Source organism: Triturus cristatus, chromosome 7 (assembly GCF_964204655.1).
Source record: "Triturus cristatus chromosome 7, aTriCri1.1, whole genome shotgun sequence".
Classification (NCBI taxonomy): domain Eukaryota; kingdom Metazoa; phylum Chordata; class Amphibia; order Caudata; family Salamandridae; genus Triturus; species Triturus cristatus.
In genome coordinates this window covers 1,375,766,879-1,375,782,815 of record NC_140590.1, presented here as the reverse complement: position 1 = coordinate 1,375,782,815, position 15,937 = coordinate 1,375,766,879, and the positions used below count along the sequence as shown (strand labels likewise).

The 15,937-nt window shown below is 44.3% G+C and overlaps 1 protein-coding gene across 1 annotated transcript in view; it reads right to left on the bottom strand.

Moving 5' to 3' along the window:
* The window catches only part of MAP1LC3A (microtubule associated protein 1 light chain 3 alpha), a 134,836-nt gene that overhangs the window by 31,034 nt on the left and 87,865 nt on the right, over positions 1-15,937 (bottom strand). The window contains exon 2 of the mRNA XM_085619096.1: positions 10,959-11,014. Within this exon, the coding sequence (XP_085475222.1) occupies positions 10,959-11,014 (56 nt within the window). The remainder of the gene's footprint in view (positions 1-10,958; positions 11,015-15,937) is intronic.

Sequence of the window (15,937 nt, the reverse complement as noted above, 5' to 3'; positions counted from 1 at the left end):
AGCCCGCGAAGTGTGCCCTGAGTCGCTACTAGTTCCCAGGTGTGGCGCAACGGTTCCCAGTCCTATTTCACCGCGCTGATCATTACCATATGCTGCGCGAGGTGCCACGGCGGATCGAAACGCTAGAGGTGGGAGGGGCGCAGCGCCAAGATTAACCGCTGTATTTACCGCTCCCCCCAGGGTCGCCAGGTATCACCATTGAAACTATGAATAAGGGCTCACAAATCTGATGGTAAGGTATACAGGCGTGGCCATTGCCTCTTAGTGAATCGCTGGTGAATATAATGCTGATGTATTCAGGTACTGTCTATGGCACCATCATGAAATGCTGGAGAATCAAATGCTAATGTATTCAAGTAATGCCATTGCCATCTAATGAACTGCTTTTACATCTGACTGCTTAGATAAACTTGATTCATTTGCATAAATCCTACTGTGTGGCGTCCCTTATTGTGTGCGTCTCCTGCCTCAGAGGATGTGTGTGTTGTATGGTCGCTTTACACATAAGCCTTTGGGTGCCCAGCCGCTCGAGTCACGTTACCCCCTTAGGGCTTGGGGACCCCCGGTCCTACACAATTGTTCTCAGTAATAATTGCAATAGTCAAAGTCATCTCGTCTACTTTTTCAGGATGCAAGATCCTCACCAACCATGCATTATCACTGGGTCTGCTCCTTGCCCTGACACTGGATGTTCTGTCAGGGTGGGCTCCTGATTAGGAGCTCTTGGTGGCAGAATGTTGAATTGCTATGATGATGTGCTAGCTCCAGTTTCTATACACTATCAGGGATTGGATGACCCTCTACAATAATTTAAAAAAAATCTTACCAGTGGACTTTAGATTCTTTATTCCGGTCCCTGTATGGTATGAGTAAAAACAATACTCAACGGTGAAGGTAAAACAAATAACAACAACAAAAATAAAAAATACCTCTCCAAACCTTGTCAACATGTTTCTGCCATTTTAATTGCCCCATGGCTTTCTTGAGGACTGAGGACCCAATAAGATGTTGATTGTTAATGAAATAATGTAGATGGGGAATGAAGCATGGAACATTAAGGGTACACTAACTCGAAGCTTTATACTGAACAATTTATGTTGTCCTCAAACTGGTTTCTAGCTGGATTAGGGATAAATTTGTTTAGCACATTTTCTGTTAGATGAACCTAACTGTACTATGAGCTGCAGATTAATTTCTGCTCCAGGAACCACAAGAATTTTCAGTTATACTCTCCTATGATATCTACAAACATGGTAGCCAACAGAGCTCCTCGTTCTCTGAGAGAATCTCTGATTACTTTTATTCAAGTCACGGTACTGGGTGAAAACACTGAATTTAAGGTGGCACACGGCATAACAGTGGCATGTATGTTTGTAATTTGGGTCTATTGAATATGCTTACTCACCCTAACGAACTATAAGGGGGGCTGCATAGAGGGAGCAGACGGTTCAGCCCAAGAGCAAACTAGCCACAGTGGATAAGAGCATTTTTTTTTAAATAGTTTAAAAATTAGGCTTATGTGTACATAATAATTGCAGGTTCAATGAACATGGTAATCTGTACATGACTGAAAAGTAAAAAAAATGCGAAGCCTCAAGCATGTGAGGGAAAAACAGGAATGTTTTTAAAAAAATGAAAAACACTTGTCACCTTATTGTAATTAACTGATGTAGAAATGAGATCCCCGTTTTGAACAAATAGAGTTATTTATTTCATGGCAGTGCTAGTTAGAATGGTATTGAATTGATTCTTTAACTTTTTTTTGTAGTCCACATCATTTGCCAAGGAGCATCATCGTTCAGGCCTCGTATACATGCTTACGTTGAAAAATCCATTTCTGTTCTAAGGCAAATCAATCAAGTAGTACTTGTATTGCGCGGCTTATCACCCTAGAGGGTATACAGGGGCTGTGCTGCAGGTAACAGTCGAAGAACCAGGTTTTGAGTCCCTTCCTGCAGAAGGTCAGCAAGGGTGTGGAGGTGAGGGGGAGTGGCTTTGGTGGCAAGGTGGGAGTAGGATCGTTTTCCGGAGCGACAGTGGCAGGTATGTGGTATCTGTGCGAGGTGTGCAGAGCAGAGATTCCTGGTTAGTCAATGGAAGTGCAGGCGGTGGTTCATGTATGAGGGTCCTTGGTTCTGGAGGGCTTTGTAGGTGAGGGTCAGAAGCTTGAACTGGCATCTCTTCTGGACGGGGAGCCAGTGAAGGTCCTTTTGGGCAGGTTGAGGATGAATCTGGCAGCGGCATTTTGGACCGCCTGAATTCTCTGCATGAGTTTGGCGGTGGTGCATGCATAGAGTGTGTTGCCGTAGTCTAGTTGGTTGATGCTGAGGGCCTGCATCACTGTTTTCCTGGAGCTCATGGGGAGTCATCTGAAGACTTTGCGGAGCATGTAGAAGGAGGATGAGGAAACGGCACTGACCTGACTTTTCATTGAGAGTTTGTTGTTCAGGATGATGCCGAAGTTGCAGGTATGATCTGTTGACGTGGGGATGGTCCGAGCTCCGCCTGCACCAGGAGTCATTCTAGAGAGCGGTATGACTGCTGAAGAACAGAACTTCAGTTTTGTCCGGATAGAGCTTTAAGCAGCTGTCCTTCATCCAGTCGGCGAAGTTTTTTGTGGAAGTTGGTCTTCGTCGAGGTGGTGTCCGCTAAGAATGAGAGGTGGAGCTGGGTATTGTAGGCGTAGGAGATGATGTTGATGTTGTGAGATCTGGTGATGTCTGTGAGTGGTGTCATGCAGATGTTGAATAGGATTGGACTGAGGGAAGATCCTTGGGGTACGGCACAGATGGTTTGCAAGGTGACGGAGAGGCGGACCTTCTGGGTGCATCCCATGTGAAAGGATGCCATCCGAGCACATCGTCTGTGATTCCTATCTGGCTTAGTGGATTGATGAGTGTGTGGCAGGAGACAGTGTTAAAGGCTGCTGAGAGGTCCAGGAGAATAAGGGCGGCTGATTCTCCTTTGTCAAGTAGTGTGCGGATGTAGTCTGTTGTGGCAATCAAGGCTGTCTCAGTGCTGTGGTTGGTTCTCAAGCCTGATTGAGAAGGGTCAGTAAGTTCTTTCTCTCCACGTGTTCGGTAAGTTGGAGATTGATGGCCTTCTCCAGGACTTTGGTGGAGAACGGAAACAGGGAGATTGGACGGTAGCCCTGGAGCTCGCTGGGGCCTGCTGAAGGTTTCTTGAGGAGGGGTCTGACGTCTGTGTGTTTCCATGAGCAAATAATTTATTGTTTGCCAATCCATGGTCCAGGGGTTGGGGCAACATTTACAAAGCAACCCATTTCAAATCCTATACATGGTGTCTCATTATAAATAACTTGATGGAGCCATCAAGATAGTCAGGCTAACCCAATCTGCATCGGGAAGCAAGCTGGGAATAGTTTCATGTTTATTTTTAAGTGCACAGTTAATTAAAACCTAAGCACTAAGTGCGTAGATAAAACCTTTACATGGAAAGTAGCATGAGAACACTAACGTTAATGGCTATAAATAAAGCATGATAAAAAGACAAAGAACATTTTTTAAAAACTGACGTGCCTCTTGTGGCCGATATGTCCTACTTCTGTCCCAGGCTGCCTGCTTGTTGTTAGGTGACACTGCAGCGCAAGTTGTATAAGGGCATTCGTTCAGGGCCTTAGATGGCCACACGGGTTATAGCATCCGATACGCTGGTGATTCTCTGGCAAAGCCTAATCAGATATTTTGTGAGCCTGCAGCTAAGCTGTATGTCTGTTGCATCAAAACAGACTGGTATAGCGGGCCTACAGCGGTGTCTTGATGTGCTTGTTGACAGTGGTCTCGGTCTGGGAGTAGGTTTGGAAGGTCTTTCATTGTTCTGTTAGACCTAGTGATGCCAGGGAGCAGGCGAGGTAGTCTCTGACCGGAGGTTAGTCCCTACCTCTTATTTCTGTCCATAGGTAAAAGTTTGGGGTCTCGCTACTGGCTTCCTTTTGTTTGTAGCAGAGTTTAAAGGAGGCTCCCTGCCTTGCGATGGATTGCTTGACTAAGCCGAATTCAAGGCAAAGCTGGGCAGGTGACAAGTATACCGGCAACAAAAAGACAGCCTTGAAAAGTTTAATAATGGCACTGTCCTGGTGGATGGCGCCTCTCCCCCTTAGAAGTTCACTTCCATAGGCAATGGTAGGGAATAATTTAGCCTGGATTATTTTCAGAAGCAGTAGAAGTGTGGAGGATCCTGTGGCTACTCTGATGCGCATAAAGGTGGTGGTGGGAATAACTGAGTTTCGGCGCATAAGCTCCAGGTGTGGTTTGAAAGAGCCCTGGCTGTCAACAAGACTACCCAGGTACTGGTATTCTCGTACCTCCTCAATTTTATCCTTGCAGAGATGCCACTGGTGTGGGCAATGAGATCGTTTTGCTTGGATAATTATTTTGGAATTTTTTTAAAGTTGATCACCATGGCGTTTGCATCAGAGTATTGGGCCGTGACCTCCAGAAGCCTTTGGAGGCTGATTTTGGTCTAAGTAGCACTAAACCGCTGGCATACATCAAACGAGGGAGCAAGGTATTGCCCAGATTTGGAGTATTAGTTTTAACTTGCGGTAAGCAAGGGGGCAAGCCAGCTGAGAAGAAGCTAAAGAGGGTGGGAGCTAGCATGCACCCTTTCCATAGTGCTTGGTAGGCTGGAATCCTTCTTGATGAGTGGACACCATCACCATACTTGATCATGACCCAGGTATCAATGTGGAGAAGGATTATGGCTCTCAGCAGAAAGTTGGGTATGTTCCAGCTGGCCAGCTTGTTTCACAACATTCCTTTATCCACTCAATCAAAAGTGGCCTTGTAGTCTATGAAGGAGAGGCAAAGGGGCTGTTTGGTTGCTCTGCTTTGGTCAAACAGTAGTTTTTTTTAGTTGTGCCTACTCCTTTAGTAGTGAACCCTGTTTGGTTGAAAGGGATTAAGCTCTTTTAAATGCCCATGATGCTAGTTCCTCTAAGAGATATACAGAAAAATATTTGGATTCCACGTTCAGAAGAGCTATAAGTTGATAGTTTGCAGGGTCAGAGTCAGTACCTCTTTGTATATCGGGGTTATTGTTGAGCCTTTTAATGAGGAGGGAATGGTGTTCAACATTGTTAGACTCTCATATACTGACTCAAGGTGCCTTGCCCAATACGATTTGTCTTCTTTGAACAGTGCAGTCGTAATGCTGCTTGGACCGGGTGCCCCTTCCCTTGAGCTTTTTGAGATCTGCCACTTGATTGTTGCTGCCTGAGGTCGAGGGCCAAGCTAAGGTGTTTTTAGGGTCGGGAGAAACCGTCGCTCGGGAGCGATGACCTTCTGCGAATTCAACTTAGGCCCTGAATGGCAGAAGTGTTTTGTGAGGTATTGGTACCACGTCTCTTCTGGAATCATGACTGTGAGTCTTCATTGAGACAGATCGTTCAGGTTGTTCAACGTCTTCCAGAATGAGGTCGTACAAAGGTTTGGCTAATGGATTAGCGGTCGCCTCTCTTTTCAAATTCCACAAATGCTCTCTGTACACAAGCCTAGACTTAGCTGCTTTTAGTTGCCTAGGTTTTTTTGATACGCGCAAAGGGCGTGGTTTAGGCTCCATTTGAGCTTCTTGGTTTTTCTGTTTGCTGCCAATCGGGGAGCGCTGTCTTCATGTCAATAGCTTCCACCAGTGGTTGGGTGGCTGTCAACAAATTGTGCTGTAAATTGCATTCAATCAGTGCAATCAGCACTCATACTGTCCAAAAGGACTGTCCACAAACCTTTGGCTCTTTCCGACAGGTCTATAATTGGCCTTGATGACCATTTAAGCTTCTTATTATTTACTGTATGGATGCTGCCTTGGGGTGCGTCCATTGGTTTGTGACAGTCCACGGACAGAGCTAGGGATAACTCTTACGGTAGATGATCGCTTTCATCCTTTGGCTTTATTAGGAAGCCGAAGACCAGATCAATAAGTGGAGCTGAGAGCACTGTAACATTTTCTAGAGTGCGGGCCTTGTGGTTGTGATAAGTAAAGGACGGTAGGCGGTCGTTTTGGAAACAACCATTGATTGTTTGCAGATTCTAGTCGTGTGATGAGTTCGTTGTCGTTTCCGTCATGCTTCAAGATAGGGTTGGGACTTGGTTAGGAATCAACCAGAAGGCATTCTGGGCTATCAGTGGCTCCTCGTCCTGGGTTGGCCCCAGCAGATTCATATTCAAGTCCCCTGGAAGTATTATTTCAAATGAGGAGGGAATGTCCAGCAGGACTGAGATTTAATTAGTCAAGTAATCTTTAGCCGTCTGATAGAGTTTCTCTTTAGGGGGTATGTAGATGTTAAGTGCTAAGTTGAGTCTCTAGGAGCCCTGTTTCAGAGTGATCAGAACCATCCGCAGGGCGCTCTAAACTCCAAGTTTCATGTTGTGGCTTCCTTGTAAAGCGGCCTGGATATAAATTACTAATCCACTGCTTTGCAGGCCATAGAGGGTTTCTTTTGTGGCCGGGACTGTGTAGGTGGTGTATCCTAAGATCGTTCGCACTTTTATTGCCCATGTCTCCTGAAGCATGATTATCTGGAAGGAGAGCAGGTAATTCAGTGTCCTGTTGTCTGCAAGTCTGTCTAGCAAGCCACTGATGTTCCATGAGCAGATTTTGAGCTTGCTTGAATGGGGGGGCGGGCGGTGCGGATGGTGAGGGGTTTATCCATAGTTGGGTTTTTTGGTTGGTTCAAGACGCTTGGGATCCAAATCCAGTCGTGAGTTTGGGGAAGTCCTCTGATGACACTCACTGACTCACTGACTGCAGTGGAGCATGCAAAGCTGTGTGAGTTGACAGTTTGCTCCATGGGCTTTTTAGAATTGAGCTAGAGCCATTGTGTGGTGTGGTGTGGTTTGCGTAAGTAAGATATGGAGATATGCAGTTCTGCATTTGGCGACACCCGTATTCCCCTGGTTTTAAAAGTTGCAACGATCCCTGGTATCTGACTGGCAGCTGCAGAGGATGTCCAGGTCACTTTGGTGGTTGTGTTTGCTCGTCCTGGATAAGGGGATAAGAGCTCGACGAAGAATATGTCACCAGTGAACAGGTTAGCGGTTTCTGGAATTTGGCTTAGTGAGCAAAGTATGCTGCCACGGTTAAGAAGGTCATAGGGACCTCGTGATTGATACTCAGGATACATTAAAACTACCTGGCTGCTAGCTGGACCAGAGGATGTAGTCGTTGCTTCCAGTGGCACGAGACAGCTGAACCTCAGTTGTGGTGGGTGGAGCCCTTGTTGCTGTTAGAACTATGAACTTTGCTACGGTTGTTGTTGCATCTGATTTACTGATATCCTGGGGATCCAAATCTGCTTAGCTGGGGTGGTGCAAGTCCTGTACGAGTTGGATGGGGCATGTTATTGTTGCCACACCAGCAACCGGACTTAGCGTGGACTGTGGACTTCCTTCTACAAAGCCAGGCCTGTTGGGAGAATGACCACTAGTAACAGAGTTGCAGCTGGCCCAGTAGCCTGGCCTAAGCAATCTGATGGCCCTGTTTTTCCTTGTGCACCAGCTGGAGGTGTTGCAGGATGTTGGTTTTGATTTCCTACTTGGGTTGCCGCCTGGTGCGCCTGGTGCAGTCGCCTGTTTCCTCCTTTTCTGTGTTAATAATTTCCTGAGAAGTTGCTATGTCTAAGTTAGGAGCTGGAGGCACCATATGGTCAGCACAGCCTGTTTCTATCTCTTATTTCTCTAGTTTGCTTCTGTTATGTAAGTTTGGGTTGCTGCTTGGGTTGCTGAAGAAGGAATAGATGCTCTTCCTCATGCTCATTTTATCTGTGTGTTTTCTTGCTTTGCAACGATTATTCCTCTGCTGTCCGCATGGCATTCGATCCGAACCAGTCTTAAATTCCTGGTTTGTGCTGGGGGAGTTGCCATTAGGACAAGACGTAGGCCTATCCGAGGACTATTGATGTAGTGGCATTTCCTCTGTAGTCGCCAATTGTAGTGTTGTCCCTGTCAGCATTGACTTAGCCTGTATAGATAGACCCTGGCAGGCACTAGGTTTACTCTTTCTGTTGTTGGGGGATGAATACAGAGCAGGTTGGGTAGGATCCTTTGAGGTATTTGGTGGAAGACCGCTTGCCAAGGTTGCAGCCTTCGAGGATTCCTTGCGATCACAGAGAATGTTGCCCAGGCTGGGAATGTCTCTAGTTTTTCTAGAATTGGGATGCAGGCACATGGGGAAGCCTGCTCCATGGCTACAGCCGCTTTTTGAGCTTCATTATAAGGCTGTTGAGGTTAGCAATCTTTGTTTTGATCCCAGAGGTAAAAACTGTCAGTACGTTCAATAACTTAATCTGATTGTCCATTTTTGCGGATTGGTAGTTGAGAGTGCCTACAGTTAGTTGTTCCAAGCAAAATTACCCAAACTTCTGTTGAGTTATCTACAGAATTATTTTGCTTTCCAATAGGGCCAGGATGCATCGGTTCATGGGACGCTACTGGAGTAGTGTTTATGTAGTTCAGCTGATTCTCGCTGTACATAGCTATTGTGGCTTCCCATTCTGTAGAGGTAAGGTAGGACGGGTTTTGTAAAGGTTTGGTCTCATGAGTGAACAGATGCCAGGGTAGGGGCAGTTAGTGTATGTCGGAGGAGTGTGCAGCTCAGGTTTAGGTTGACTGACCATTGCTTTGTCCCTGTTTTTAAACTGTGCGCCTGTTATATAGCAAGGAGTGGACCCTGAGCCAGCAATTGAGGGAGTAGTGAGTGAATACAAGGTTGATTCCTTTTCATTGGTTCCTGTTGCTTCAGTTAGGAAAGGGGAGTCAAAATCTAACTTACTTTCAGACAGATTTGATAGGGTGTCTATCTTGTCTGCGCTTGGGTGTATTTGCGCAGAGAATGGGAATGCAGATTGAGTTTTTCAGCTCTGCTTACAATGATTGTCAGAGTGTGAGGGTCTCTGTGCCAGACACATCGAGGTGTGGCTGGGGCAAAAGTTAGTGCTATACTGGCCTAGCCTTGGTGGAGCTTGACTTTGGGCTGGGCGCTGCTCTAGCAGCACTAAGTCAGGAAAGCTGGACAGGCTTAGCTGCTGTTGCTGTGTGGACTTGACTATGATCAGAGTGGACAAACAAGATGGGTGACCATGTTGCAGTGTAGGAAAGGCCTGGATAATCCCCTCAGGTTGGTGTGTTGGGGATTGAAGAACTTGACCATGTGCACCTTCTTGGTGTGGCCGCAGGGTCGTCGGGCAAGAGTCCATGGCGGCTTGCGCTGCTGAGGAAGCAAAAGGCTGGTGTGACCGTTCTGCGGGAGCTCTTTATATTCTGTTGTTAATAATGCAGATGTGCAGAGAGCTGGTAGCTAGAAGCTGAGGGATATTGTCCTACCTCAGCTAGGCTGGAGAGTCCTAGAATACTCGTGCAGGGGACGGAAGAAAGGCAAAACACTGGGGGTGAGAGCTCGCCCTTGGCGGCAAGCCGAACTCGTGCCTGGCCTGGGCAGCTTCTGCGATCAAGTTGCTCAACGGGGTGTGGTGGGACTAACCGCCTCACTCCCCAGCTAGTCTGCTCCAGGCTGCTCCCTTGGACGCACACCTGCTCCCCATTGCCACATACGCTCATGCTGAAATACCTGGTGGAATGCCAACGTCAATTCGTCTGCTGCTTGCGTTGCGTCCCTGGGTAGGATGCTATGGTGCGAGTGGGGTACAGGCCACGAGCAGCTGCGCTAGCCTCTGCTAAGTGGAGAGGTTGATAGTTGGCCGAGGGCCCCATTCTGCGGCTGCTCTGCGGCTGAGCACTAGGGGAACGGTCGAGGTAGGTAAGGCAAGAGCCCAAGCCGAAAGCTCCAAAGATCTGAGCGGGAGGCAAAGCGGTGGAGTGGGAGCCTTCTTGGCGTCCCCGTGCCAACTCTCGCCGCGGTCTCCGACACAACTGGAAACACCCATGTCACATGCAGCTATCTGGACAAGAGCACCAAGTGACCAACCTGCACATACCTGCTGGGAATAACAAAATTAGGCTATCTTGCTATGTGATCAAGTCTTTGTTTAGTCACACTTATAAACAAGATGGGCTGACTGGGCCCATACAGCCAACTGAAAGCATTCATATACAAACATACAGAAGGTTGGGCAAGCACCGATGAGGCATAGTCAAACATATACACTTGCAAATTAGGCAAGTAATCTGGTCACCAGACTCCAGAATTCACACCCTCTCCTATTTGGATATTGCCTTAAAACAATGAGCCTGCCAGGCACTACATTAGAGAGAGGGTGCAAGCGCAGATTGGGGTAACACCGGCAACAGCTACATACAAAGTCAACCATGTGGAATATACGTTAATCCTGTCAAGGTGAGCGATGTGTTTACACATCCAGAAAACAAGTAAACAACATAGAGGTGACTTTCTATATGAATGTCGGTTGCTTTATGAAATGTAGGTGAGTTTTCATGGTCCCCACTGAGCAGGCACTGTGGAGCTGTGTTTTAGATTCATCATCCACTCTCTCTGTCGGTTATGAGCTCTACATGGACAATGTTGACTGGGTACGTTTGGAGAATGCAGAGTTGCCGCTTAACCAGTATTGCATTGGCGTGCTCGGTATACAAATAGAGGAAATGAGCATACACAAGTATTTTTTCACTTTTGAAATATAAACTTGAAACAACACAAAACAAAAAAAATAACTTAAAAAATGTTTCTAAGCTATATAAACTAATTGTAAATGATTAATAGAGCAAACAGATGCAGGACAGCCTAGTTAATAAAGCACACATGATTTTACATAAGTTATTGTTAAAGTATCTGGTCTGAGCCTTTCCAGAATGCCAAAAAGAATAAGTGACCAGTAGTTTCCCCTGTCAAAGGTGGAAATCCTAGAAATGAAATCAAGTGACTGTTCATGTGGGACTACAGGAGCGTAGGAAGGAAGGGAGCAGGAAAAGTAAGACATGGCAGACAAACCCAGGCTGAGTCAAGGAGTTGAATAGTGACAGTCTACTTACAGGAATCTTGTTCGGATGTTGATCTCGGATCTGCTCCACCTCTTTACAGCGCTCGCCTGGGAAGAGAACAAAGAAAATACTGTAAAAACACCTTTTAAAGGAACCAAAAGCCTAAACATTTCAACAGAAATTAGGATGCCCATCTTAAAGCCACCTCCTCCTTTTCACTCAAAGCCATACTGAACGCCTTGTTTAGCAGGGTGCCTGAAAGTAGGACAGAAACTAGCAAATGAAGGGGAAAGTAGCTGGAATGAAGCAGGATCGACTAGTGTAAGGAAAAGACAAATATTAAGAACGGCAATGCAGAATGGTGCAGTTTATAGCAAAAAAAAAAGCAATAATAATAGTGTCGTTTACAGCAATTAATCATAGCAGAAATGTTTTATTAATCTATTTCCTTATATCTGAAAACATAATATTAGCTTGGGATCAATTCTCCACTTGGTGCATGTATCTTATTTTCGCAAAGGTGAAATGACGGTAAAAGAAACTTATTTGGGGACTTACTATGGTTTACAGTGTTGTTGGTTTCATTATAGGTAATGTTCCAACATATCATCAGAAAGTGTACTGTTGAGGGCTTCTCTAGGTTATTTATTCTGAAAGCGAATTCCACTGGATAAATATTTTAATTAAGTTAATGTTATACTAAATCATCTCTCGACACAAAAATAGAAGGCACATTCTATATTTATCCGCAACCCTGCAGATTGTTCGTGTGAACCAGGAGTGGACACCTTCATGGCTGATAGCTCACTCGACTTCCCATGGTTCATCTCGCCAAACAGACCAACCAATTTGACTACAGGTTCTTCGTCACAGAGCCAAAACATAGGAGCCAATTGCCCCTGCAACACAGATCTGTACCCATTTGGTCTAATTAAGAACAGCTATTAACCCTTGGCTGTTCATAGAACGTTTTTCTCCCATTGTACTCTGTACTAGCTATACATATACGTAGAGGTTATTTAACTTCCAGAGTACAGAGCTGTAACTCAATAAATACATATTCAATGAGAATGTTGGGCCTGAAGTGTTTTAACGGTCGCCAATGCTCAGTAAAACTTAGCGCTTGCGACCATTAATACACTTTTTGTAGCATTGTAAATGCAATTAACGATTAGCAAAAGGTTTATTGAATCGTTAATTGGGTGAAGTAAATATTAAGGAATCGTTATTTGGAAGGGACATGTTAAAGCGTCCCATCCAAATACTAATTCCTTACGTATATAATACTGTTTTGTAACCAAAACCCGGTCACAAAATATTAATATTTTACCACCAATTCAATAATAATGGTAAAACATTCGCAGGAGACCCCTCCCCTTTGAGAATGTGGATAAAAATGTTTTTTAGTAGTAGCCAGTGGTTTGATATGTCCCGTTTTCCTTTCAGGAAAATGGCTGCAGTTAAAAAAAAACATTGTTTATTTAAAAGCAATCACAGACTTGGTCGTCTGTGGATCGCAGCAGCCCATCATGCGTGTGACTCTAGCCAATTGTAGTGGGTCACATCTTGCAATCTGCCTCATGCATATTAATGAAGTCGGTCGAATTGCGACCCGCTACAATTCAAAAATTTCTAAACCGACAAAGGTTGGTTTGCAAAATTCCATTCCATTATTAAAAAGTCGGTGCGCAATTTGGGACCACTTTTTGTGAATGGAAAAATCGTACATCAGGGCCCTGATCCCTTAACCAATATAACATATGGAGACAACTTTACTTTGAGAAGCCTGGGAATCACTGAATTCTTGTGACCTACCAGTCATCAGCATACATCCACTGCCATACGCAGACCACTGTCTTTTTAATTTTTTTCAAATATTATTGGTTTATTTATTAGTTTACAAAAAAGACATAAACAGACAAATCAAAACAAAACATTACTAAACAGCACAAAAAGGAAAAGTAGTCACCGTGTACATACATGCCTATTCAGGGCTATATCAGAAATCAGCATATCTAATACAGTTCCATGAAATACGATTGCCGTGGGGTATTATACCAGATAAACATGAATATATCTAACCCCTCCAATGATGCCATACCATACAAATATTCAGTTATCTAGTGGGGCCAAAAGAGGAACAGATCTCTCCAGATCACATGTAACCCTCTCTTATCCTGCCAGGGATCAATTTACTCAGACCTCTGTTTACCTACAGCAGAATTTTGTTTGTTCCTGATTTGCTCATTACACGTTCCCACTTCAATTATTAATCCGTTCAAGGAGAAAGTGGATTAGCACGCAACACAACATAAGGTGGTATATTTTAACATACCCACCGCAAACAAACACAGATGTGATGTTTTCTCTGGGCATGCCTACCTCTAGGTCTATGTCCAAGTGACTTTAACATGAGCTCCATTTAGGAGCTGTATTTAAGTAAAATAACAAAATAGTGTATTCTATCCTGCATACCTAAGGACAAGGATTTCAAAGAGTCCTGTCCTTTCGTCTGATATCTGGTTGGTTTTTGTTACATTGTCCAATACCGGTAGTTGATCAGTCACATGGTACCAACTGTTCATATTTTATAGACTTGCTCCATTCAGTATAGTGGAGCACTAGGGCGACTTAGGTGGGAGTTTACAAACACAGTTAATCGCAATGGGCTTTCTAGATAAGGTTTATAAAGACATGTAAATGTATGGATCATTATTTCACCTGGGAATTCTATGAAGCAGAGATGCAGGAGAGGCACAAAAAGACTAGACGGAGCGGGGACCACGAGAGAGAGGTAAAGACAAGAAGAAAGAAAAAAGCGAAAAATTGAGAAACAAAATAGAGGTCAGAGGACAAGAGAAAGACAGAGCCTCATGTAACTTCTTTTTCCAACCTCGATTCATGAAGCTAACTCTGCAGGACTGGTGCGATCCATATCACCCCCCTTGTTTGATGTAACTGAAAACTAATTTTAGACAGCAAGAATAATGTTGAGATCTGGAAAGGTAAGAAGAACCTCTGGAACAGACCCTTTTTGTAAAGGAGGGGACCTTGAGAATGGTTTGGTGTAGGAGGGACAGCCACTAGGGAGTCACAATGAAGAACTCCCTAGCTACTTCTTTTATAGTTAGTATAGCACTCTGTAATAGGACTTTGCTAAATGAAAGCTCAGAACTTCATTCCTGGGATATAGACTCAGAGATGTCTCATCCGCACCAAAGCAAATAAACGTATCCTCAGCACGGGAATGAGCCAACATAGCCATAGGTACTTATGGGTCTACCTAACATCCGACTGAGGAACTTATTTTTAAAACTCGTTATTACTTCAATGAATACAGACTGAATGGAACAATTAAAACAAACAAAGCTACTAAACAAGCTTAACCTGAAACACTAGTCAAATAAAGACTCAGGGCATCATTCAGAGTTGGGTGGATGCAGGACATCCACCAATAAATGGTGGACGTCCTGTCGGACGTATTCAAAATGCTTTGTTGTCAACGGCTTTATAAATTCAGCAGACATAACATCACCAACATTTTGGCAGATGTCCTGCATCCACTCAACTCTAAATACCTCCGTTTCAGGTTATGCTCCTGAAATTCCTCTTTATATTCCCAGGGGGTATACCATACTTAATTCCCAGGCTTACTATGGAGTAATTAAATATAATAGAAATTCAGCCTGAGGTCTAGATGGAAAAAAAATCAAGATAGGAGTGAAAAAAATCGAAAGGGAAAGGTATTGCCACCACAGGCTAATACCAAAAGTGCCAAATCTGTCAAGGAAAAGAAATGGAATGAACTCCAGCTAGGTATACTGCAGCGGGATCAAATACAACTGTCGGCACCAAGGTGCAAACAGAAACTTTAAAGGTAGTCCAACATGAGGCACACCCTAAAGGAAAGAATTAAAAATTATCAAAAAGGAAGAATGAATCAAACCAGTCAATAGTTAGTGCTAGTTAAAGGGCAGCCTGTCTCAATAAATAACAGTATCCTGGAATATAACCAATCAGATTTGTGGACACCCTGTTCATATAGGCAATTGATATACGTACTTTGACTTTCGTGGTGCATTCAACAGAAAAAGATTGCTAGATAGGATGGTAGAAGCTCACAAAACTAGGGATTCTGGATTGATTTTTGTATTTAATCAAAGCCCTACAATCAACTATGTGCTTGAAGATTAAGTGTGAGAGCAAAAGGAAACTGGCAAATGCTGTCAATATGAGAAACAGCCTAAAGCAAGTAAGTGTTCTTGCTCCAGCGCAGTTTGCATTATTTTAGCTGATCTTCCTGCCGCCCTAAATCCTCTTAATATATTACTTTAAGAAGATGACCTAATAGTGATGAACTAAACCCCTAGAAGTCTCTAGAGAGAGCTGGGTGAAATTTGTAAGTACTGTATTGGGAATCATCGAGCCATCACCATATAAAAAACTCTGGTATTTCCATCTTGGAGGAAGTGACTTAAATATTTCTGTTTATGATCCTTATCTATGTATTGTGAAGCAGTAAAAGACTATTGGAGTTTATTTCACCATCAGTTTTAACTGGAAGCATCACTGGGAAGTGCAAGTAAGACATGCTGAAATGGTTATGAACAGGGTTGGATTGGGATCAAAAATCGGCCCAGGCTCACCAAAAAAAAGGGGGCCCACATTTGCGTATTACCTTTACGTAATACACTGTTTCAGCGAAGTTTTATGAAAAGAAAAGGGGGGGGGCATGTTTTATTAACTTCAATTAGATTAAAAAAAAATGCACAGATTAGTTTACACTGCTGAGCTACACATGAATGCAAGTGAGACCACTTCTGCTCAGGCCCCCTGCCCCGCTCAATCAGCATACATTAATGGGCCGGCCCAGTGAGAGAAAGGGAGTAATACCTCCGCCCATCTGCCTCTAGAAAGGCCACTCAGGCACCCACTGGGCCGCTGGCGGCATCCTAACAGTACAGACAGCCCTCAGGATGCCCAAAAAAGCAGCCCACAGCTAGAACTCAGCTACCGCCCTTCGGCCATTT